Source organism: Tachypleus tridentatus, chromosome 4, assembly GCF_004210375.1.
Source record: "Tachypleus tridentatus isolate NWPU-2018 chromosome 4, ASM421037v1, whole genome shotgun sequence".
Lineage (NCBI taxonomy): Eukaryota > Metazoa > Arthropoda > Merostomata > Xiphosura > Limulidae > Tachypleus > Tachypleus tridentatus.
This window is the reverse complement of record NC_134828.1, coordinates 83,312,785-83,340,359: the sequence shown is the minus strand read 5'-3', so window position 1 is coordinate 83,340,359 and position 27,575 is coordinate 83,312,785. Positions and strand designations below refer to the sequence as shown.

The window sequence follows — 27,575 nt, the reverse complement described above, 5'->3', positions numbered from 1 at the left end:
GTATTTTTTTTTTAATGATGTTATTTTGATTTATGTGTCTTTGTCCAAAGATGTATCCAGAGTTACTCTTTAGAACGCTTTATTTCAATATAAACATATGGATTAACGCTTCATTACATGTAGAAGAGTAATCATGACACTGTCTGTATTTGTTACAGTGCTTTTGTAGACTTTTAAGAAGGGTTAATATACAGATAGTTTGTTTTTCGTAAAACTTTTATAAAAATAAACAATTAATTTTACAAGTTATATTTGGAAATATTTTTATATTTAGTTTTATAAATGAAAGCATAAAGAATAATAGTACACACTAGTACAATACTTAGAATATATTTCCTGAGTTTTTTATTGTATGTAAACTATTCGACAGTTTTGATTATATTCAACTATACGCAAAACCTTAACATATTTTACACCACATAAATACATTTTTCTTTATTGAACATTCTCGTATTTTTATACAACCAGCACGCAAAATAACCATTTAAGAAGTGTAGCCATTGAAAGACTGAACACTGGTAGAGGCCTGGTTAAAGACAGAAATATTGTGATTTCGATGGGTGGGTTTTGTTTTATTAATGTGGTAATTTCCCTCCCCAAAAAAATAGTAAAACCATATTGACCAGTTACCAGTTGTTGTCATGGTTATAAGCGTATACGATTACCTAAGCCTTATTATTCATTAGTTATTCTTTATCATTAATACATAATAACTATTAACCAGTTTATATGGTAATTTAGGCTGCTAATATACTGCCTTTTCCAGGAAATTCCTCAGAATGATTGTATTTGCGATGATAGCGGCGAGTATTCTATCTTTTGTCTTCTTAGTATTAAAGGTTGGTGTGCTATCCTTTTGTCTCTCTGAAGTCTCCCTTATTGGGACTTCAATAAACTAATCGACAACTGTTCAAGTTATCTCAAGAAACAGATATCAAGACCACTAGTACTACAAAGACAATCCTTCTGAGGACCTTCCGGAAAATGGAAACAGATCAGTAGTTCAAATGTACGGTACGAATGAGTTAATAAGCAGTTATTAAAAAAATAGTAACTAAGGTAATGAATAATCACACCTAGATTATCGTATAGACTACTGTTAACCATGGCAATGATTATCAATATTTATTTGACTAAACATGAGTAAATAATGGTAAGATTTATTCAGCTTGGATAAAAAAATAATCAAATTGATTAAAGATGCATTGCTTTGTATAAGAATAGTGGTGAGAGGTGGATTAATATGATTAAGAACGTACAGATATTGATCCAATCAAAATGGGTGTGTAGGATGAGACGAAACTTCAAAATCGAATAGTAAGGTTAATAAAATTGTGTTCAGTCCACTCTGTCTCCAATCCTGTTTGTTGCAGTTTGTGCTAGCTGGTATATTCAAGTCTTTTTAGAATATGTTACAGTATATAGAATCATAAATTAAGGGCAAAAATGAAGAAGAACTCAGGACAAGAGGATATCTAGGGAACACAACATGATACGCGAGAGGTAAAATGTACCCTAGGGAGGTAAGGAACACAACATAATATGGGAGAGGTAAAATGTACCCTAGGGAGATAAGGAACACAAAATAATATGGGAGAAGTAAAATGTACCCTAGGGAGATAAGGAACACAACATAATATGGGAGAGGTAAAATGTACCCTAAGGAAATAAGGAACACAAAATAATATGGGAGAAGTAAAATGTACCCTAGGGAGATAAGGAACACAACATAATATGGGAGAGGTAAAATGTACCCTAAGGAAATAAGGAACACAAGATAATATGGGAGAAGTAAAATGTACCCTAGGGAGATAAGAATAAACGTATTTTATTGTTTTCTTTCTTACGATGCTGAAGTTAATATAATTTTGACTTAAATATGACATTTTCTTTTTTTCGGTTTCCATAACCTAATAGCTTGAGTTGTATCTCTTCGATTTTTTGGTATTACCAGTGTCTTTTCCATCTAAATATGACAAGAATCACAACAGACGTTGGTGTTTAAACTAGTAGATATTTAATTCTTCAGAAAATATTGTTTTTGTAAACAAAAAAAAACATAAGATTGACTCATTCAACTTCTCCGAAAAAAAGGAGTTGACGGTGTTTACAAACATATTTATATTAAAGTCTCCTCAGACTTTGGCTTGCTCTCGTAAAGAGGGAGCACATGAAGGTGGACAATGTGGTAGAAATACGCGATTTCCGGTTCTAGCATAGAAAAGGGCTTTGAACTACTGTTTCATGTTGCAGTAAAACGTTTTACAACCCACATCAAAAACATAAATAAAAACTATTTGTTTTATGTACCTTTTTCCTATTCTTTAAGCACATCGTACGGTTCAAATTAAGCCTCGTTGTTTCTTGTTCATTGCTTTTGGTGACTTATTTGTTTTCCGGTTTCTGTTTTGTTTTGCACGAAAATGTCACATGCATGACAACACGTCACTTTTCATACGCATTTGGGAAGTTTGTTTTTTTTATCCAGGAAAGTCTTTAACCAGAAGACTGAAAGACTGTTTAAAGTATGCTGTTAATCTGTAGAGCTTAATTCATGTTCATAATCACTAGCACTTTCAATTTACAATTGGAGCAAGACGGGATCAGATGTTTCTGATTAAAAGGTTTATTATAGTGGATATTTGAAATATCCGTAAAACTTTGACTTATTATTAAGTAATTGTAATCAAGGATTAATTTTAAAATGATTAAATGTATATGGTCAATGTCTGGCGTTTTACCAAATAAGGTTATACACAACTGTTATAGCATAAATAGGAGTATTATCAAACCGGTAGGTGTTCCATTTACACCCTTTTTCAATATGATTCTTACGGTGAACTTGTACTACAGAACTTGAAAGCGCTGTGTTAAAACGGTTTTGGAACCTCACCACATTGATACATCGTTTGGTTTTGTACCTTTGCAATAGCCTTGCAACGTGGTTTCCAGTCGTAAAAATTTTCATGTTCAAAACACACCAAACCTCTGTAGTTGAGTGTTTTCTATAATCCATCCAGTGTACTGGGTCCAAGGTTTTCAGCGACTGTTTCAACAGTCCAATCGCACAGAAATTTATAGGCGCTGCATATGTACTTGGTACATAAGGTTTCATATGGAATTCTCCTTTCGTTTTCCAACTGCTTAAAGTATGTAACAGTAGAGCTGGTATTTCGTGGAAACAAGTGTGTACGTGTAACTTACGTCGATTTTCCAGGTTAAGATACTGCTGGATTATATTTGTACAACCCAAGACACATGGACGATTTTAGACTTTGACCCTGGTGTTCGTAATTCGCTTACTCCGCCTCGGGTACGAATTATCGCAAATCGTTTTCTAAATGGTCCTTGTTTCTCAACTTGATCCACATTCAATTATTTTCCAACGTTATCTTCCCTATATGAAAGCTACTGTGTGCCACGCTACGCTTGATTTCTCGAAGTAGGAGGAGTTATAAAAGTCCAAATGCATATATCCAGATAGATTAGTTTGATTACTGTCTTCTCATTACCTGAAACCTTATATGTGCAGTGAGTGTTGGTAAAATAAATCTAAAGTAAAGACGTAGTGTCGAGTCACTTAGTCTAGAGACAAGTGTATAAAATTTATCATGAAAGTAAATATGTCGATTCGGTTATAAGTTTAAATCGTTTCTGAATTAAGCTATTTTCTGTTATATCACAACCATTTTTAGTAATAAACGGAACACTAAATTAAAAAATCAACGAATATTTTTCTAGTTTTGTTGTCGATACATTTTATTCCATACTTTCAGTACATTGACTAACAACAATATTAAGTTATATATCTGATACTAAGCGGATTGTTAAGACTCGTAACATTAAGGTCGCAGGTTCGAATCCCCGTCACACCAAACATGCTCGCCCTATTAACCATGGGTACGTTATAATGTTACAGTTAATCTCCCTATTCGTTGGTAAAAGAATAACCCAAAAATTGGCGATGGGTGGTGATGACTAGCTAGCTGCCTTCCCTCTAGTCTTACACTACTAAATTAGGGACGGCTAGCGCAGATAACCCTCGAGTAGCTTTGTGCGAAATTAAAAGCAAACCAAACTGAAGCTAAACAACACGACATAAAAGCTACTGTTGGAACGTAATGTTACTAAAACGAGCTTGCTTTTCTATATGTTAGAAGTTGTTAATCTGAGTGATTTTTACCAATAATCATTTTATGAATACGCCACGAATTAATTTCATGGATTAACTTAAATTTGATTGGTTCACACACAAAAAAACAACAACCGACGGTTGACTGCCTCGACTGCACTTTTCTGCTTCTTTATTGGTCGAACTTGATTTCGAAAATTTTATTTATTTCAATCAGCTATGAAATGTGAGATTAGGGTATACTATGGGGTGGGAATGATAGTAAACGCCCCATCATTTTTGACGGGCTGTACGCTAGTTAAGCACTATAGATGTCAGTGTCTTTAAAATTCTAAATCAATAATTTGAAAGCATCTTTATGATCTGAATGTATCTATATTTTGTGTCAGAAATGGCTGTAACATACCACTTGCAAAAGCGAATCAATTTTTAAAACGCTAAAATCAGGGGTTCGATTCCCCTCGGTGGACTCAGCAGATAGCTCAATGTGACTTTGCTATAAGAAATCATACACACACCAATTTTTAATGGCTCTCTGATTTGCATATTTTAAAATAATTTTTATATGACGTACCCAACCTCCTGTATGTTATTATAAAACTCATTATAAGCAGCTGGAGTTGCATTAATACATCTGACTATATGGATTAAAACGTGTATTTCATTTGATTTCACAGGCGCGGATACTCAAATATTTCAAGAATATTTCATTCTCTACACTATAAAAAGTTCGCAGTCAATGTAATTCTTTGTAATAGTATTGTATAAAACTCGAAACTCCAAGAAAAGGCTTTGGTCACAAAAACGTTTCAGCCAGCTACTGCCCTTTCTAAACTACATTCCACACAAACATTTAGAAATTGTATTCCAAAGGTTAAATGTAGAATTTACTAATTTGTAGATTAGTGATTACTAGATGTGATGTCAGATATTTATAATTAAATGTAAATTTTAGGGGTTGGAGAACATCCTCCGAGCACTTCGTCTTTGTCACGTGAATGAGAAGTCCTGTGCCCAGTTTTATGTTAGCCATGGTGATATTATGAAGGACATGGAAGATCTGGAAACTGCTGCACAGGTAGAGGTCTAATGTATGATTGGTTTATAAGTAGAGAAATTACAAGTGAAATATTTTGTTTTATTAATTGCAAAAACAGACAGAATTCACATCAGTGATTTGTCCTATGGGATTATGTAATAAGAGATAATTTCATTCACGAAATATTCAAGTTCTAAGAGTGTTTAAAGCAAAGACATTCGTTGGCTACTTAGTGTGAACACGAGAACTCATTTCTGCCTCACTTACTTGCAGGTTCAAACGTATTCTAATTATCCTGAAACGTGATTTATTTGCTTAGTGTCCCGATGGAAGTTAAACACAACGAACGAGTTTCGCTTGACGATGGAAAATCAGAGCTGTAAAACAGTGCAGATATGGTAAAAGCGAGCTAATAATATATAAGAACGTATTTACAGATGGCGCTGAATGTCGATTAGTTGTGAGTAAATGACTTGTCGGTCACGTGCTCGGAAATTAATGTTCATTAGGATTCAGAAGTCTTGTTTAGAACTTTGCTGACGTAAGCCTAATAGCATGTCACACCAGTCATTCTACTTTCCCTGATGGTATATTTCAATATATAAGTTACACTTAAGAGTTAAGTGCCTCACCAAACTTATGAATGGAAATTTCCATTAGTAAATAAAATTATGAACAGGTGGATGATACGGTAACAGTATATTCTCTTTCAATAATATATTCTTGCAAGGAAGAAGTTATATATGATAAAATTCGGTATGAGTATTCCTTTTTTTAAAATAAAATAATAAAACTAAATATTTATATTCGCCATAATCTTAAACTTTCCCGTATGAACTCTAGTAAACAATGGATAAGAGTTAAACGTTCTGTTTTCTCTGCCAAAACAACAAACAAAACAAAAACGTTATATGAACACTAATTTAATATTTTCTGGTTGTTAGAAAAATGCTAGAAACATCCAGTGTTTGCCGTTGAAACCAACAATCATTATATAGTACTAGAAATCCGATCAAATTTAAACATTTATTGTTTTTAGTTACACAGAATATAATGTGATTATTTTTTGCGTTATTAGCATATGACATGTTTCCTGAGGATTTCTTTTTTTTCTTTGGTTCCTAACTGTTAGTGAGATATCGAGTAACCATAGCAACGTTTTCTGTGCTGTAACAACTTGTTTCTATGTCGAAGTAATCACTTTGTAGAGTTGTTCGCCAGATGTAATAAAAAACATACTAAACTGGAGAATGAAGTGACACATCTGAGAAACGAAATAGCTCGTGTTGCTGACGTTCCTTTAATGATTGTAGCTTTATCCTTTGACCACCATGTATCGCTACAAATCGCTCACTTGTGGGTCCTTTGAGTTTTTCGGGTAAAATATTGCAACGTGGATTAATAAAACAACATTTCTTGTGTTGTACCAATAAAAATGTTTTCCACATTTAGCGATATAGTTATCATAAACGTATAAAATTATTATTGTAGCAATTAAATTGTTATAAATATGTGACATGTAATAATGTAAATATACAGCTGACGGTCTTATATGTATAGTTTATATTAAAATTTATAAAAACAAATAAGTATTTACATATATATATATATTTACATAAAATAGTGAATAAACTAATTTTTAACAGCTTTAATAAGATAATTCTAGTTAAATATTTCAAATTATTTTATAATAAGTATACAAAATATATATGTAAGTTTAAAAATAGTAGTATAAATGAAATCATACAATAAAGAATGTTTTCTAATTTTTGTAGGGAAAAATTATTGGAATTACCCATTTCTATCTTGTACGAGGGTATTAATATAGATGTATGACTTTCTCTGCTGCTAGTACATCGTTCGAAGATTCTGACAGTAGCATGGATAAGTGGAAAATGACTTTTACACTAACAGTTTAGGTTGGGCTTAGTGTACTAATGCATTAGCATCGTGGTAATAACTTTGGAAACTGGAATGCCAAAATCAATGACAGTTTTACTGTTTCCTTCACTGACATATTGCATTACAATTATTTTTTTCTCCCTACTGTTTTTTTTTTTGTCAGCATTCATTTTCCCACATCTGACTGCAGACAGTAAAAGATGTGGACTAAAGCAACCGCGTTTTTATTTTAAGAATGTGAGGCGTGCGAAATGAGGTTAAGTTGGATAGACGGTGTATCCCCAACGCAGTCTGAGTCTTACTTCCGCCACCGTCAGTACCTTCAAAACCAGGGCACATTGCATAACTATCTACCTTATGGTGTGTGTTCACGTGATACATGTCTGTTTTGTAACTGTGTTATTTCTTTTCTTTTTTATGTTGTACGTTATATTACAATTAATTACATATACATACATGTAAATCCAACAACTGAGTTTACATTTGTTTCATTAATATTAAAGCCGAGTCTTGACTGGAAACTGTAGCGTTCTACATATCAAAACGTCTTGGATCAAAACAATTGTTTTATAGCCATATTCTAAAAAGAAAATTTAAATCATAACATTACTCTTTCGGATACATCTTAATAATTATATTTAAGCTAGAAAAGCAGTATTTCAAAAGTCGCTTAGTGGTATTAAATTAAGTTGGACCTTGAATCAAAACGCTGAGCCTTTAGACATCCATTACGTATGATTAATTTCGTATATTGATGATAAACAAAGTAAGTAAACATAAATAGATTTATTATTCTCAACAAGACATCGTGTTTTATAGAACACCAGTCTGATCCAAACCGATTTAATGTTTTCATATAATAGATTTATTTGCGTGTTTTAATAGTGTGTCTTTAGAAGAATACATGAATCGTGATGGACGTTCCATGTATCATTATTGATCTAGCTGTAAGACAAGAACCAGTTGGTTTAGGCTTTTTATGTATGTTTAAAATAAATAGATTCATGTCAAAGAAAACTTTATTCAGTATACCTACTATATTATTAGCCTAAAACCAACCACAGTTCTAGTTGAGGAACATACACTTTAGATTGAACCTTAACGACCCAATTGTTTTATCAATAAATTTTAACGTTTTCTACCAGATGCCAAGTGGGTGAAGCTGTGCATTGTAACAAAACCAGGTCAATAGTCTTTGCATAAGAAGCACTAAAATACCTTAAACCAATACCTCTTAAAAAAGTAACCTGAAGGAGTTAAAAATGTTTTTCAAGAAACATATTATATTTGTTATACATACCAAAGTTTAACTATTTATTTTATTAATTGACGAAAATATTTCTTATTGTTTTCACCATAATATGTAATCATACTGAACTAATATACTGAATAAAAAATGTAGATCATACATTAATACTCTTACATACATTATAAACAGACTGATAGGAATTTGGAAAAGATAAAACAACATCTTTAGCAAGAGAAGGATCCATCCGACGAGAGCGTATAATTTCTTAGAAATGTGGGATAAAGGAATTAATCAATCAGTTAAGCATGTTTTGTTGTTTGAATTAAGCATAAATCTACACAATGGGCTATCTGTGCTCTACCCATCACGGGTATCGAAACCCCGGTTTTTAGCGTTGTAAGTCCGCAGACCTACCGCTGAGCTACTGGACGTCAGTTAAGCAATATTTTACCTATGTTGCTATAAACTTTTTGTATAATGTCACATCGGTAGCATATATATATATATTTAAAATTAAACTTACGAAAATACTAAAAGTCTCCTTTAAAAATAGATGCTAAACTTATGTGTAAATGTCTATTCCTACATTTAACTGTTCTACTCATAATCATACAAGTGTAAAACAATTCAGATAATCTTTATGATGTATGATTTTATTGCATACATGTTTGATTCCGTTATCTGAAACACAGAACTTTTTCCAGAGCTATAACTTGGCAATACAACTTGATCCATCAATCACACATGCCCATTTAAATCTTGGTGTGGTTTATCATCTGCAGGTGAGTCAGTAATTACTTTATATCAGCATCTGTATAACATCGGTCAACGCTGAATATACCAATATAATTAGTAAATGGTTCTACTGTGTACTTTATTGTGTTTATGTATGAAGAATAAGAATATATTGAATAAATTATGATAAATAATGTTGTATACAGATAGTAATCAGAAAGGAAGCATTTTTATGATTTGCATTTCGTGCAAAGCTACACGTGGGCTATCTGCGCTAGCCGTTCCTAATTTAGCAATGAAAGACTAGAGGGAAGGTAGCTAGTCATCACCACCCACAGGCCTGAATAGTTATTGAAAGAATTATGATTTCAAAAACTATTTTTATTTAACATGTAATACTTATTCTGTATAGAAGGCAAGTATTCGCTTTATTGTGTATGAAAGCACATTATGTTAATATAATAGTAAATGTATAATATTATAGTACATTAGTAAAATAGTAAATACATTCTCAAAAATAAATTTCTCTATTAGGATTATAAATTGTTATTTGTCAATTTACTATTACTGTACAAATTTTATAATAAAATAATGCTAGTTTCTCATCTCATAAACTCACTTTAACAATGTGAGGGTTTGTAATTCACTTTTTTAGAGGATGTTTGCTATTTTAGGTTATTTTAATTCGGTATGTTAATTTATTGTATATAATTTTAAATTAGCTCGCGTTGTACTAAGGTTTTATTCGTCGATGAAACAGATCTGGACCATTACGTAAGGCTGACAAGACCGTTTTAAATTGACATTATATGCCTGCCATCAACTGAAGAAATATACGACATTATGGGATGAATTATCGTAATGAGGTCACATTTATCTTTACAAAATATTTTTATATGAGAATTTTGTGGAAAGAAGCTTAAGCTAGTAGACGACTCATCTTGTGACCTCCAGTAATAATTCTTCCACCAGAACTCCGGTGACTCAGTAGTAAGTTTGAAGACTGATAACACAAAAACCACAGTTTGATACTGTGTTTAAGTGTGTTTTCTTACAGCAAAGCCACATTGGACTGTCTTCTGAGTCTACCAAGTGGAATCAAACCCCTGATTTTAGCGTTGTAATTCCGTAGACTTATCGCTGTAACAGCGGAGGACAGTTCCATACTACTGCGCAAGTACTTCATTGTGTACTTTGCACTTATACACAAACAAACGTTTGAACGAGAACCTTTTTCTCACCATACATTAGTTCCCATAGAAAGTGCTTAACTATCTACGACATTAAGTGGTTATTCAGTATGAATAGTTTTAGTGTATTAAAATATATTTATATAAATTAAGTATCCACTCTCATACCATTATATTTTGTTTACTAGGTCCAATGCAAAGTTAGCCAAAAATTCTTGGACTCATTTTTGCAATTTCTTAACATTTACATAACGACATTTGTTAACAATTGATATCGAAACAAACAACCTAAAGTGTCACCCTTTTTTTATTTACTACTTAAGTTTTCAGAACTTCACACCAATTTAAAAGTTATTTCTGAATATACTTATTGCTACTATCTCATAAGTTTGCAACAGAGTTCTTTCTTTGTTAAAAAAATGTTTTTGTACAGTTTAACCTATAAATAACAAATGTTTAAGATCAACAAAAGTGTTTTCAGTTGCAGTCGAAATACTTGATGTCATATACGTTGTACATTAGTGAATTGAACTGAATTTGTTTCCTAAAAACTAAATAAGATCCTTAAATATTATAACGCAATAACAAAGCCTTACTTTCATTGATTTTGCTAATCAGTATGTATTAGTCATGATTAGTATGTAACATTCCCAGATACGCTGACATCTGCTACAGAATACAGAGGAAGAAAACATTATATTAAAAGGATTTTTAATATGCAAAACAATAAGTTAAGTCACGTAAAACCCACAGCCGATATAAAATCCTGGTAGAAAGACATGAAGCAGAAATGGATTTTAACGTTGTTTGGTTCTACGTGTCTAGAGTGGTAACACCGAAAACTGATCAGTTTTGAGAAGGAATTTTAAAAACGACGATACCTCTTGTACACCAAATTATTGGAAAAAAAGAGAAAAGAAATATAGATCAACATAGAAAACCATATCATTAGGAAAAGACCTGAAACAAGTCTAATCGCAGCTGTGGTAGGCATAATGCAGCGTCTTGTAAAATTGAGAATCCACACAAGAGAATAGCCGTCTTCATGTACTCAAACTACTGAGAGAGATTTCTGTCTGGCAAAGCAACATAAGCCACATGTTACACACGTTGTTTAAATAGCACACACGTTAAATCTTTGCATGCTTTAATGAACTTGAGAATGAAGTGAATATTCACGCTATTTTATACAAAGGCTTATCGATTAAATTATCTGATATAGCAACTATGTTTTGTTTTTTTTGTGAAATGGGACTGTTGAAACTGGCAGTGGGAAATTGCAGTCTTCGTAGCTTGTATGGATTATAGAAAACATGAAGATAAGAAGGGTTGTGTCCTTTTGACATAACAGTTTTACGTAGGAAGCTTTTACAATGGAAACTATGCTGTAAAGCTATTGTTAAGATGCACTGCCATCAGTTGTGACATAACGTGGTGACCTGATTTGTGACGACATAGCCAGGCTTCAAAATAATTTTAGCATAACGTAATCAACATCAGTACATGGAAAAGTTATACAAATTATTCATGAGAACAACTTATTTCTCATAAATTATTATGCCCTCGTACTGACTCAACAGTAAGCCTAAAGGCTTAAGACGCTAAATATCGGGTTTTGTGGGTATCAAAACTCAGATGCTCATGGTATAGATTTGTACTTAAAAAGCAGCGGTATATTTTTTACTTCTTAAACCAAGTTTAGTCCAATACGACACGTGAAAGCACTGGAGATTATATCCTATTATATCTCAGCTTGTTCTGCAGACTCCTATCTAAAGATTGTTTTTGCTGTCATAAAATCCTCAAATATATCTGATACAAAATATATTTGCTAATTATTATCTCTAAGTTATTTTGACTTCCAATCTACTTGTATCAACACCTAATGGGTTGGTTTTAAGAAATATTTCAATTTACTACTAAAGAAATGTAAATAAAAAGACAATATTAAGCAGGTTTTTTACGTTAAACTATTCTCTCTCAATTGTTATAGAGCTAATAGTTTTTCTTGTGCTTAAAGATTAATATTCTACCCACGTTACAGAGTTATCAACTCTCCTCTTTTAAAGGAGTTGTGATTTTTCTTATGCTGAATGAGTTAAAATCCTTCTCGTATTATATCATTATTATCCATCACTTGTTATAATATTAATGGTGTTCAAATTACTATTCTCACTTAGTATAGTGCTAGTGGTCTTTTAATGCTGTAGTTTAGAATCATCCTCATATTATAATATTATTTCCTATCACTTGTTATAGGGCTAGTGGTCTTTGTAAGTTGAAAGTTAATATTCTCTCTACATTATGAGTTTACTCTCTACCTCTCTTATAAGGCTAGTGTTGTTTTATTATACTGAAGGTTGATATCTTCTTGTGTTATAGGATTATTATTTCTTGTTCTAGGATTAGTGGTTTTCTAATGCTCAAGTTGATATCCTCCACACATTAGCTATCTCATTTAGGAGTCAGTGGCATTCTTATACTGCTGGTTGGAACCTGATGTTATAAGGCTAGAGACTTTCTTATAATGCAACCTTTGCACGCACTTATATTATAAAATCAGTTATTCACGGTGACAACTATTTAATGTATTGTTAAGGTAAACAAAACAGTCTAGACATTGATAGATTCTCGTGACTTGCATATTATTTGTAATCGTTGGATACATAATTGCTTGAAGAATCTCAAATAAAATTGATGTATATGTGTATTTTGACTTTCCAGGGTTGGTACTTGGAGGCACTAAAACATTATCAAATGGCTCACAGATTAGACGACCAGAACCCAGTGGTTCTAGAAAATCTGGAAAAGCTGAAGAAGAGAGTTATGAAAACGTCACTGCTTGCGTGTAATGAAGAAAATGAATTTTGTAGAACATGGTAACTTTAAAAGTCGGATTAAATTCAAAACCTGAGGACGTTGATGACCGAATGATGAGCTGAAGCTTAGGCCTCGATGATTTTTTTTAAATTTTAAAACTAACGAGGCTTACAATCTGGAGTTTGGTTTTTAAAACTAACGAGGCTTACAATCTGGAGTTTGGTTTCTCTCGATATTTTTGCCTGTTTCCAAGCAATTGGGAGACTTAGTTCCTACGTTAATGGACCGAGCAAAATTGCACTTGAGTGTGAGAGTCTTTGTTCCCTGTACATAGGTGTGCCCGCTTGTAAGAAACTAGGTTACCGAGTTACCGCAGTACTGGACTTGCTATCTATGCAACCGACATAATCCAGTCATTTCATGGTCGGTGTAGTATTTGTATGTGAACAATGTTCAATAAATGTTTTACTCAAAATGTGATGAGGTTTCTAAAAAACTTAATTGTGTGTGTGTTTATGTGTTTAAAATAAATTTTCAAGGACCTTTTATTTCATGTACCTTTTAACGACATGTTGACCGCATTATTTGAAACATAATGAATGACAGATATTCATGAGTTCGTGTTTCTAACTTGAGGTAACGGTAACTTAATTATGTGCATGCTTATGTGTTTAAAATAAATTTTCAAGAACCTTTTATTTCATATATATTTTAACATGTTAATCATATTATTTGAAACATAATGAATGGAAGATATTCATCAGTCCGTGTTTTTAACTTAAGGTACGGTCGAAAATTTTAAAAGTTACATTTCTTTCTAAATTCTAGCATTGTTTCGTAATTTGTGTTCGTATTAACACTTTTTTAATTTTTAAAATTATGCCTTAATATTTATTTTAATATCTTACTGATATTGATTTTAATTTAATTGTTTTAGCGAATTTCATCTCAAATATTTATTTCAAAGGAAGAAAATTAAAATGTTAAACCACTTTCAAAATCCATTTTTGTTATATAAGAATGCATAACATTATAGTTTAAACTAAAAAATTAAATTTCTAATATGTTCATAGAAGGGACTTTCCGAAAAATTAATTGAAATTTGTTTTTTTAGGATTAAGGTTATAGAACTTCGCACTAATCTATTTTAAACCAGAATGTGTCCATTAGCCTTCTCCAACTGATATTTTATTACTGTTTTCTTTTCTTCTTTTCCAACCCTTGATAGTTCATCGCTAATCTTGACAGAATATAACTATAAAATTCAAAGTTCGATCCTCGCGTGATCATTTCACACTGTTCAATTTTTTTCAGGTCTCTGCCTAATGAACACATTTTTGCTTTCCTCTGTGTTTTGATTTACCTCCATACATTTTCTAGTCTATAAAATTTTGCTATCTTATTGATAGACTTCCTTGTATCTTCCTCTTTTCGAATTCGTTCTTAGACCTTTCTTTACTCACCTTTGAACTACTTCACGTTGAAATTCGAAAATAAAAAAGAAACAAACTTATTTTGTGAAATGTATTATAAAATGACAAAAACTCTGTTGATTACATTCAAACTTATGAATACATCGAAAAAAAAAAAAAAAACGCAGATCACTAATTCAGAATTCCAGAAGCACGTGGTACGTGTACCGTAATTCGTTATCAAAACACTCCCACGCGCCCGTTGTGAAGCGTACAATGTTGAATAATCTTTAACATTTGCAAACTTCACAAATTACTGCTCTATTTTTCTGGGATGTTTCTTCCATTTTACTCTCACGTGGCCACAAAGAACTCTGCATTTTATTTATCATCAAGTAACTTCCACGTGAGTCTCACTGGTTAACGTCTTCTGTCTACGTTCATCTCGTTACAGCATACCACACTGATATTATGCTTAAGCATTACCATAATTTCACATAAGGGAACCCTGAATTTCCATTCAAAGTACTTCTACATGCACAAACTTCCGTGATTGAGTTTTCTTTTCTTTTGACAAACACTGTATTATACTTCAGTACATTCTTTATCACTATTATTATCTTAAAAAATATAGAGTTAATAAAATCAAAACATAGATCATAAATACGTTTTAATGGGATACAGTTCTCGTGAAAAATTTGCTTATCATCTGCGTACATAAAACATATATATGTGTGTGTGTATGTGTGTTTGTGTGCTCTGAGTTGATGCAAAGCCAAAGATCGATCAATCTCTTTCTTACACCGAATCAATTTCGCTTATGTGGACTTTCAGCGAAACCTTTTTCAAACCGGTAATAAAGGTAATAACAATTTACCAATACGTTTTCTACCAAGTCCTCCATTTCCCAGCTGCTGGGTTCATTGAGACCACAATTTCCGTAGCAATAAAAAAGTCAGCATGTGTATGCTTACCAGAATGAAAAACGCACTTACTAACGTAGTTTGTCTTTTATTCTTCGCACGTCTGTTTTTCGTCAAATATGATTGTGACGACGAGTAAAAAAAAACACACAAAACACAAATGCTATTCGTTTTCCAAGGGTCCCGGCATGGCCAAGCGTGTTGAGGCGTGCGATTCGTAATCTGAGGGTCGCGGGTTCGCATCTCGGTCGCGCCAAACATGCTTGCCCTTTCAGCCGTGGGGGCGTTATAATGTTTCGGTCAATCCCGCTATTCGTTGGTAAAAGAGTGGCCCAAGAGTTGGCGATGGGTGGTGATGACTAGCTGCCTTCCCTCTAGTCTTACACTGCTAAATTAGGGACGGCTAGCACAGATAGCCCTCGAGTAGCTTTGTGCGAAATTCCAAAAAACAAACAAACGTTTTCCAAGGACAAACGTATAACCGCACTAACGATAATTGTCACTATTAAATTCATCCTACAACAGTTGGTTATAAATTTTATAATGTTTTTGAAGATAAACTCAAAAACTGTGATTTGTGCTATTTAAGTAAGACACGATTAACAAGAACTAAAAAAACAACATGTTTTTATGTATGATGCAAAAAATATAGCTTGTACGATCGCAGGCTTAGCAACCGTAAGGATATTTCGGTTTCCGTTAAAATATAATTTCATTGTTTGCTTTTAACGGAGAGCATGGGTGTCAGCTCCTACCCTCTTTATATTATTATTATTCTGTGTACTGGAAACTGTTTCTGTTTTGTAGCACATATCTGCATGTCCAATAAATGCATGCTTAAGGAAAGATGTATAATCATTACAGTTTAAAACTTTAAAAATAAATTAATATGCATACATATTAACCTGCCATATGAAAGGCACTAATAATAAGTCACTACATTACAATATATTTCTTATTTTTGTAATATATCAAATAAAGAGACCGATATCACACCACAAAACGTAAAATTTTTTACCAATATAGATTTTGTCGCTACAGTTTCTTTTCACAAAGAGCGCACGAGCGCTACAGAAGAGCTAACATCAGGAAACTAGCACGAGTTAGATGTATGAGAATAAAACGTTGTCAGTGTATAATAAGTGATCAGAGTAAGATACATGTATAACAGTAGTATGTAGTCAGAATAAAATATATAAAATTAATATATGTTTAGAGTAAGAGGTATAAGGATAATATAAAATCAGATTAAGGATAATGAAAATAATATGTGGTTAGAGTAAGAGGTATAAAGGTTAGTTTGTGTTTGTTTGTTTGTTTATGAATTTCGCACAAAGCTACTCGAGGGCTATCTGTGCTAGCCATCCCTAATTTAGCAGTGTAAGACTAGAGGGAAGGCAGCTAGTCGTCACCACCCACCGCCAACTCTTTGACCAACGAATAGTGGGATTGACCGTAACATTATAACGCCCCAACGGCTGAAAGGGCGAGCATGTTTAGCGCGATGGGGACGCGAACCCGCGACTCTCAGATTACGAGTTGCACGCCTTAACACGTTTGGCCATGCCGAGCCGGTATAAGGTTAATATAAATCAGATTAAGAATAATGTGAAGGTATGAGGATAAATTTAGTCCATCCAAGAGGTAGAGAGATAATTTGTGATAAGAGTAGGATATATGAAAATAGTGTATGGTTAAAGCTAGAGATTCAAAGAAAATATTTAGTCAGAATAAAAGCTTTGAGTATATGAAGCCAGGGGTGGAGGTAAGAAAACAATATGTACAGAGTGTGAAGTATAGAGTAAGATGAACAAAGATAATGCGTGATCAGACTAAGACAAATAACATGTGGCATTTTAAATTTCAATATTGAAATAAAAAATATGATATCAATATTGGCCTGCAATTTAAACGTCATAAAAACTATTTTGGTTTTAATAAGGGATTTCCCAGAATTCAGCTACAAAGATTTTTTTATCATTTAAAGATTATTTACCAATCGGAAGAAGAAAAAAAAACTCTTATTTAGATTAAATTATTATTTCGCTTACCTTAATGAATATTTATTTTGTTATGTTTGGTTTCTTGAACTATCGATCGGACTTTCGCTTTGCAACTGATTTAAAGAAATGTGTATCAGTGGTTGACAACATTTTAAGAAGAACAAAATGTGACCCGATTTCAGTAGGAATTATTCACTGATGTAAAAGCACATATGACACTTTGTGAAACTCTGTACGTGATGAAGAAAATGAATATCGTTTTCGAATCCAAAGTAAAAGAATTACTGTAGAATATATAGAAATTTCAAGACAATAAAACCTTCGCAGGCCTGCGTAATTTACCTTGACATACGGTAGTGTTGACATCTTAGAAATCATTAGATGAAAATCCAATCGTATTCTCTTGTACTAACATGTACTTTCTTTTTTATTTAAATAAGAGTTCTACAAAAACACCCGTTTGATTAGCAGTTATTTCTAATAAGTGCTACCGTTGTTTGTGCATTAACTCGTACCAAACATTCACAGATATTTGAAGTTATTATTAATTGTCAGCTAAAATATAAATTACACCGTAAAAAAATACTTAACGCTAGTACTTTGTCTTAAAGTATGACATATTATTTATAGTTTGAGTCATAACACTATTGCGAGTTTCCCATTCTTGATTCATCTTAAGTTTACCTAAATAACAGACTTCTGTGTAAAATACATGTTTAAAAATTGTCATAATACTATGATTTAACCCGACACTTTCTAATTAAAATAATGGTATTTACTATCAAGATTTAGTAATTTTAGCCATATGAAATAAACGAATACAAGTTTAATGTCTGTAATAATTGAATTATAAACAAAACTTATAACTAACTGTAGAGGAAAGAAAATATTCTGATTACATACATAAACGCTTAACAATGGAAATGTGTTTTTCTTTTGATACAGTTGTAAGTATTACAATATATAGCAAATGTATAATAAAAAACATTTATTCATTACTAATACGACACCGATGACACCTTCATTATATAAACTTACTTCATTCTTAAAAACACCATAGTTTAACAACTAGAATGTAACATAGCAGACAGGTGTAAATTGCTACTTTTTAATGTCTAGAAGAATGTCGTCTTCGATTTTTCAAAGTTACAACATACGTTGGAAGCCTAGAACTGCTTATCGTGTTGTGGAAATGAACTCAAATTTTGGGTTTAGAACCGTTGTGTATCAACACACAGAAACAACAGAATCTTGGTGACTGGTTTACACGCTACCCATGAGGTTTTGAAAAGAAAAAAACTATAAGTCTTATTTCCTACCCTAAATGGACCGTTCCCATCATTCCTGGTTCCCGATGGGATTGACATAAAGTCGCCACGAGCATGAACACTTTCCGATTGCCGATCTAATTAACGAACGGCATCTAACTTTCAGGTCTCTAAACATACCCGACCTGCGTTTCTTTACTTACAATTTTTTTTTCTCTTCTCGTGTCCATCTAAGCTCAAATTACGCACTCCCTCTAATTAACTTTTAGGACGTATCTGTTTACTAACACACGAGAAAAACTCTGATGCGTTATATTTCTGTTTATGAAGAAAACAAGAACTTTAATGTGACAGAGTTCAAAATATTGTAACTTTTGCTAAATTCTTAAACTAGTTATAAGAGTTACGTGATGGTACGTTTATGTTCTTTTTTTTTTTAGCATTATGATTGATACTGGTTGTACAGATATAAACAGATAAGCACATTTTAAGGATATTTAATTCAAATAACGGTTTTAATCAAGGTCAGGTTCCAACCTAAGTTTGTTTGTTTTTTGAATTTCGCGCAAAGCTACACGAGAGGTATATACGCTAGCTGTCCCTAATTTTGCAGTGTAAGACTAGATGGAAGGCAACTAATCATCACTACCCACCTCCAACTTTTGGACTACTCTTTTACCAACAAACAGTGAGATTGACCGTCACATTATAACGCCCCTACGGCTGAAAAAGCGAGCATGTTTGGTGTGACGAGGATTCGAACTGGCGACACTCGGATTACAAGTCGAGTGCCTTAACCACCTGGCCTTGCCGGGCCTTCTAACATGAGTACACCAGGCGTTGTATCGCAAGACTAATATTAAGACATCAGAATTATACTCACTGCAAGGCTAGTTTAATCAAGAATATTCAAACCTTTATAAACAAAAATTTTAAACACATATTTTATAGCCACTGACAATGCATTCTATGAATAAGAATTTTGAGTGATACCTCAAGTACGTTGAAAAAAAAACATACGTGTTGTAAACCAATCAGATCTAATTTTGAAAAGATAATTGTTGTTGTTTTGAATAAAGCACAAAGCTACACTATGCGCTATTTGTGGTCTTCTCACCACGGGTATCGAAACCCGATTTCTAGAGTTATAAGTCCACAGACATATTGCTGTCCACTGGAGGATTAACGTTCATTTTCTGTTCAGACGAGTTCCTCTGTATTTCTTGTAACATCCCCAAATAATTTGTTGCTAACATTAATAGCTTAGGTTCGGTTTGTTTGAAATTAAACACAAAACTAAACAATGGATGCTCTATATCGAAACTATATTGAATATATAAATATTCATTATTGTTCTAGCACTACAATCATGATAATTTTACTTAAGACCAAGAGTGAAGGGAATGTGTTTTATAAACTGTATATATCGTTCCTTTTTTTCTACCTTTCTTTTGCATTATGAATACCGACAAATTTTAAAATATCACAAAGGCTTCAAGTCATATTATCAGTTCTTAGTATAAATTGAATGCTTTAAAGTTTTGCTTTAAATAAACTGTGGGTAGATATCTAATTTCGAATGTCTGTATTTCATTTCACTAAGGTGACTAATGTATATTTCATCGGTATTATTAACTAATCAAAGAGTGAACAGCTCGAGACATACATCGTCTTTATTATTAACTAATCAGAAAGTAAAGAGATTGAGACACACAATTGTCGTCTTTATTATAAATTAGTCAGGTTTTGAGCATACCGTGACACTCATGTGTTATTGATATTATCAGCCAGTCGAGATTTGGGTAAATTGTGAACACTTTTCAATAGAAATCTTGTCCTTCCAAATCACATTAAAGATATTATCTTGTCAAAGTTGTTTAACAACAAGTAGTTTCAATAATGTACAAAATAATTAACATTCATAATTTTCAAAATAACTAATTAAGTTTTCGTAACAGTTTTAGTGACCTGAAAAACTTCCATAAAAGTAAGCAGCTCAGGCCTATCTGAGACAAAACCTATACCTTTTTTAGCATTCTAAATTTAGCAAACTTCTTTCATACATATATTTCGTATCAACGTTTCAAAAATTTATTTGTTTAAGCTGTTGCTCGTGATATTAAGCTCTTCTTTTGTTTATCGTAATTCGGAAGGTTGATTTTGGATAAATATATTTTTAAATTAAGCTCCATCTTTTATGAATTGTTAAGACTTAGTTCATGTTTGTTAGCCAGGAATATTTAAGTTGTACGGCAAATACAATTTAAAAGTAATTGAATTAATTTACTGTCCATACAGAAAGATGTGGTCTTGAAAAGACTGAAAAAAAAGTAAAATTTCTTCTGTAATTCTCATGTAGCTTCGTTCAATGGTCAGTTGTTACCTAAAATACCTTCATCTAGCTTCAATACAGTTAGAAAACACACACTTATCAATTGAACTTTTTGTTCACGGTTTAGCGGGTTGAATGCTGAAAATATAGAACACACAGTCAAGCAAAATAAACCTTAATGGAAGCTACTCAGAGGAGGGAAGCAATTTAGCTTTTTTTAAATTTTTTCTTTGAATATATATATATTGATGTGTGTCAGTGTCAACTGCTTTAGAGCGAAAACACTAGAACAGCGGCCAAAGAACGCTATATTATTGAACAAGCTGCCTAGTTCACACAGAAAATATAGATTATAGATGAAAACGTTTTATTCTGACATTTTTTAATGTTTATACGTAGATACTTCAGATTCATTTTAATTAACTGTCTGCTCACATGAACTTTTGAACGTCTCCCTAAGGAAATTTTTAGTCACTACTAATAATTGTTATAGTTCAAGCATATATCAAAGAGCTAACTTCCTTAAGTAAAATTTGTCAAAATTAATACTTCGGCTAAATTATATATACTCAGCTTGCGGCTAAAACAAAGTTATGCGACAACCATACTTGAAAATTACAGTTTGAGACAGAGTATTTTATGCACTATTATGTAAAAAAATATGATAACGGATTTTCTGCGCTGTTGTCTTCAGTTGAGCATAAAGCTACACAAGGGGTCATCTGCGCTCTGCCCACCACCGGTATCGAAATTCGTTTTCTAGCAGTGTAAGTCCGTAGACATACCGTTGTGCAACTGGAAGGCGATTTTCTGTGAATTTTTTTAAGAAAACGACACGCTGTTTTATAGATAACTATTACTTGTTTCTTTTCAAATTATATTTTATAAACTGAGTCAATACATTAGTTACATAGTTTCTAATAATATAGTTTTTGATTAGTTTAGAGGAAGGCCTGGCATGGCCGAGCGCCTAAGGCGTGCGACTCGTAATCCGAGGGTCGCGGTTTCGCGCCCGCGTCGCGCTAAACATGCTCGCCCTCCCAGCCGTGGGGGCGATATAATGTGACGGTCAATCCCACTATTCGTTGGTAAAAGAGTGGCCCAAGAGTTGGCGGTGAGTGGTGATGACTAGCTGCCTTCCCTCTAGTCTTACACTGCTAAATTAGGGACAGCTAGCACAGATAGCCCTCGAGTAGCTTTGTGCGAAATTCCAAAAAAAAAAAAAGCATACTTTTTTTTTTTTTGTAATTTCGCACAAAGCTACTCGAGGGCTATCTGTTTAGAGGATAGTTTAGAGGATTATTTCAGTAACTTCTAATAAACAATATGAAGAAAAACTGGAGACATAAAATATTTAGGAAAAGGCTGTTATTGAAAAACTTTTTTCTAGTACTCAGTGGTGTTTCTGTTTAATGTTCAATCACCAACAAATAACGCAATACTGGCTTCGATCCACAAGTTGATTAGACTTGTAATAGAAATATGATTGTTAGTGTAACAGTTTAATATTTTATTGTTCGTGGACAAATTATTTTGTTGTTGGTAATAATAACTGTTGAAGCAATTATATAATATGAGTATCACTTCAATTCTAATAAATCATCACGTTTTATAAGTAAATATGGCAGTCATTTTAAACACATTTCAGTAAAATATCTTGTATAACATCGATGTCATAATAAAGTACCAAATTCTACGACACTCCCTATGAATATTTTGTAACGCCATTTGTTCAGAATATAGAATAAGAAAATTTTTCATATTTCGTATGTGTGAAAATATATCTTATCAATTATAAAAGTGATGGAGAGTTGCGAAAAAAACAAACAAACTAAGTTTACCTAGGTAATAAATTGTTTCTAATAACCAAATCTAACAGACAAGATATGATTTACTAATGCAAAGAGTTCCCGAATAGACCGTGTACTCTTGAGTTACACTGTATATTATTATTTTAAAATAACAAAACGTTAATATAATAATGTATATAAATACGTATACATACGTGTGGAACATTCTGCCATGATTAGAGACGTATCAACTAATGTTATAATTTTTATGATTTTTTTCGTAAAGAATCCCTTCCTGAAGAAACTCCATACTCTTGTACAACATATTACATATATTATGTTTTAAGACAAAATAATAAAAATATATTAAGGGGTAAAATAAAGGATTACAGGTATATCACCAGTATTAATTAAGAAAAGTAGGTAAACATGAAGGTAGCTCCAACTGACACTTTAAAGCTATAAATTAGTAATTCACTCGATCACTATTAATTTGCCCAATAAATGTTAAGAGACATTAATATTTAAGTCTGACGTAAAGAAAGTCTGACAGAATGTTATTAGATGTTCCTTTAATATGCTGTTTTAACGCTACAATATACATTTTTATGCCCGAAGCGACATATGTACAGTGTAATGAGAAACAGGTGTTAGTTTGGTTTGAATTTCGCGCAAAGCTACTCGAGGGCTATCTTCGCTAGCCGCCCCTAAGTTTGCAGTGTAAGACTAGATGGAAGGCAGTTAGTCATCACCATCCACCGCCAACTCTTGGGCTACTCTTTTACCAACGAATAGTGGGATTGACCGTCACATTATAACGTCCCACGGCTGAAAGGAAGAGCATGTTTGGTATGACAGGGATTCGAACCCGCGACCCTTGGATTACGAGTTGAGTGATTTAACCACCTGGCCATGCCGGGCCTCTTCTATAGTCACTTTACTTCTTGTCCCGTGAATGAATGAATGTAATCTAAGATTTTGCATCTAAACATTAGAAACATTTATCTCACGCAGGTCTCCATACAAACGTAGATTAATATTTTGGCATCTGTATTAGGTTTGTAAACTTTGTTTAAGTTCGATTGATACGAATTTTAAGTAACGTTATGAAATTAAGACTTTTTGTTTATAGAACAGAAATTAAATATACTGTCATAATATGCAGGACAGTTGTACGCCCTAGTCATTTTATGGGAGATAGTTGTGTGTTCTGGTCGGTCGTCTTTCAGATTGCTAATTATAGCTTATTTGTTCGTTGGTTTTTATTTTGAAAACAATTCAAGAAAAATAGTAGTTTATGTTGTGTTTGTTTATTGTTAATAACAAAACTGCGAAATGGACTATCTTTGTTGTGTCTTCTGGTGGAATCGAACCCTGAATTTGAGTGTTATTTCTGAATCATCAGAGGCGTTCAGGTTTAGAATCAATGGCATTAAATTGAACAATTTACGTTGAAATGTTTTACAATTTGTATTCTTACACACGGTAATAATCATTAATTTACTCCTTTGAAAAATTAGAAATAAAATGTTATTAGCGATTTGATAATTGTTTTGTTTCATCAAGTTAATTTTCATTAAATCAGATGTATGTTTAGAATTGATAAATTGTCTTTCTGGGAACATGTGGGCTTGCTAATCATTATATATGAATAAGAATCTCCTTTGAGGTAAAAATAAGAAGACTTGTAATCAAAGTTTTCACATTAACTAATTAAACATTCATTAATTTACAATTAGAAAAATTGTTGAGTCAAAGAAAAAACTTAATGCCTCAACTGAAAAATTTTAAACTTTGTCACAGGAAATAAGTGATATTTAATGGATAAATTAATTTCTTGGTGTCACTTTGCTTTTTAAATTAGGATTTTTCAAGTGTTTGTGAAAAAAACAACAAACTTTTTCGTAAAGTACTGATTTTTAAGGTTCAATCCTGTAAACTAAAGAGAATAAAATGTGTAGCTTTTAGAAACATTTACATCTCTTTTTCTCTTTCTAGAAAACGAATAAAATTTTTAAATTAATCAAGGAATTGGATTTCCACTTCGTGTACACATAGCCAGGTCAAAACCACTGTTATTCAGATAAACGTTCGAAGTTTTGAACTAGTGACCAGAGGGGAGGCAACCAACTAGCAATACCCACCACTAAAACATTTGTGAACCGAATATTGAAAGAGAACGGTACTTTGATAATGTCCTCTCAACTGAGAGCATGGAGAGTTTTCAGCGGAATTACGTCTCGAACTCTGCACCCGATATTCATTAAATAAAGCATTTTTTATTATGATCTAAAAGAGATTTTCTACTGAATTAACTTGAATTTAGAACATTTATTGTTATGAATTGAATGAGAAACATATAAGAAAAATATCTCTATCCTTGCTATAAACACTCTTTTCAACTGGCAACAATTTCGGATGTTGGAGCATTAAGAGCATCCAGGTGCAGGGCATAATGTCCTTGATTTGCTTGGTATATAAGTCGATACTGCTGTTGAAACCACTGTGAGTCACTTGAATAATAAAACTTCTTATGGTTTCTTCAGTCTTAACCTGATCGTAGTCCAGTTTGTTTGTCAACTGAATGAGGAAGTAACGTATGACTTGGGTTTTATTGATCAGAAAGTTACTTATGTCATTGGATTTTGTTTATCATAAGTCACTTACGTCATTGGAATTTGTTTATCATAGGTCACTTACGTCATTGGATTTTGTTTATCATAAGTCACTTACGTCATTGGTTTTGTTGATCAGCAAGTTACTTATGTCATTGGGTTTTGTTGATCATAAGTTACTTATGTCATTGGATTTTGTTTATCATAAGTCACTTACGTCATTGGATTTTGTTTATCATAAGTCACTTACGTCATTGGTTTTGTTGATCAGCAAGTTACTTATGTCATTGGGTTTTATTGATCAGCAAGTTACTTATGCCATTGGGTTTTGTTGATCAGTAAATTACTTATTTCATTGGGTTTTGTTGATCAGCAAGTTACTTATGTCATTGGGTTTTATTGATCAGCAAGTTACTTATGCCATTGGGTTTTGTTGATCAGTAAGTTACTTATGTCATTGGGTTTTGTTGATCATAAGTTACTTATGTCATTGGATTTTGTTGATCATAAGTTACTTATGTCATTGGATTTTGTTTATCATAAGTCACTTACGTCATTGGATTTTGTTTATCATAAGTCACTTACGTCATTGGTTTTGTTGATCAGCAAGTTACTTATGTCATTGGGTTTTATTGATCAGCAAGTTACTTATGTCATTGGGTTTTATTGATCAGCAAGTTGCTTATGTCATTGGGTTTTATTGATCAGCAAGTTACTTATGTCATTGGGTTTTATTGATCAGCAAGTTACTTATGCCATTGGGTTTTGTTGATCATAAGTTACTTATGTCATTGGATTTTGTTTATCATAAGTCACTTACGTCATTGGATTTTGTTTATCATAAGTCACTTACGTCATTGATTTTGTTGATCAGCAAGTTACTTATGTCATTGGGTTTTATTGATCAGCAAGTTACTTATGCCATTGGGTTTTGTTGATCAGTAAATTACTTATTTCATTGGGTTTTGTTGATCATAAGTTACTTATGTCATTGGATTTTGTTGATTAGCAAGTTACTTATGTCATTGGGTTTTATTGATCAGCAAGTTACTTATGTCATTGGGTTTTATTGATCAGCAAGTTACTTATGTCATTGGGTTTTGTTGATCATAAATTACTTATGTCATTGGGTTTTATTGATCAGCAAGTTACTTATTTCATTGGGTTTTGTTGATCGTAAGTTACTTATGTCATTGGAATTTGTTGATTAGCAAGTTACTTATGTCATTGGGTTTTGTTGATAAGCAAGTTACTTATGTCATTGGGTTTTGTTGATCATAAATTACTTATGCCATTGGGTTTTATTGATCAGCAAGTTACTTTTGGCATTGGGTTTTGTCGATCAGCAAGTTACTTACGTCATTATATCGATTTTAATTCAATTAATTTTCTGACAGCCATCTCATATGACAATTTTATACTCACATTTAAAAGACTTATTATCGGCTTTGATCACCCTGTTTGTAATGTACGAAATGTGTTTATACGTAATATGAAAAGATTTAGTAATTTAAGTTCGCGATTGGCTGTTAGAAGAACACTGATCTATGTTTGCAGTTTTCATTGTCAAGTATGAGTGCTGATTTACCTAATAAGAAATTAAAAAAAACTATTGAATGGTAATGTTTCTGAAACCATGGTTAAAAAATAAAACAAGCCACAAACAACCTACTTCCAGAACTTATATGTATATATAATAGTTTGAAGATTTTCCTAAAAGTTATATGTAGTTTGAGCCTTACAACGAAACCACGCTAATGTATTCAGTTCAGAAATGTTTCTTTCTTTCAGAGTCTCCTCCGCTGGGACAGCAGTAAGTCTACTGATTTACAACGCTACAGTCAGGGGGAGTTCGATTATCCTCGGTAGACACAGCAGATAGCTTGATGTGGCTTTTTATAAGGAAAACACATTATTTTGGAGAATATTAAATCAAATGATAACTTAACACATAAGACTGTTTGCGATATAAATGTTATTCACTTGACAATTACAATGCCACAAAACTAATAATAAAACAACATATTTTAATCCGGACCACAAAACTGGTGAATACCTGATAATGCAAGAACTTAAAATTTACCGCTAAAAAAGCATAAAAAGTTATAAGTTATGAACACTTGAGAAAACGCTACAGTATTCAGTCATGTATTGCCAGTTACATA

At 32.5% G+C, this 27,575-nt stretch overlaps 1 protein-coding gene across 4 annotated transcripts in view; it reads left to right on the top strand.

Moving 5' to 3' along the window:
• Positions 1–27,336, top strand: part of LOC143249577 (protein O-mannosyl-transferase TMTC1-like) — a 119,293-nt gene extending 91,957 nt beyond the window's left edge. For 2 of the 4 annotated variants that reach the window (XM_076499682.1, XM_076499679.1), the window contains exons 16-18: positions 5,088–5,210; positions 9,027–9,104; positions 12,972–13,542. In XM_076499682.1, coding sequence (XP_076355797.1) covers positions 5,088–5,210; positions 9,027–9,104; positions 12,972–13,130 — 360 coding nt within the window. In that variant the 3' untranslated portion in view covers positions 13,131–13,542. Of the gene's footprint in view, positions 1–5,087; positions 5,211–9,026; positions 9,105–12,971; positions 13,543–27,201 lie in introns of those variants that run through there. The other 2 variants (XM_076499681.1, XM_076499680.1) reach the window with 2 other exon arrangements.
• Positions 27,337–27,575: the final 239 nt, after the last annotated feature.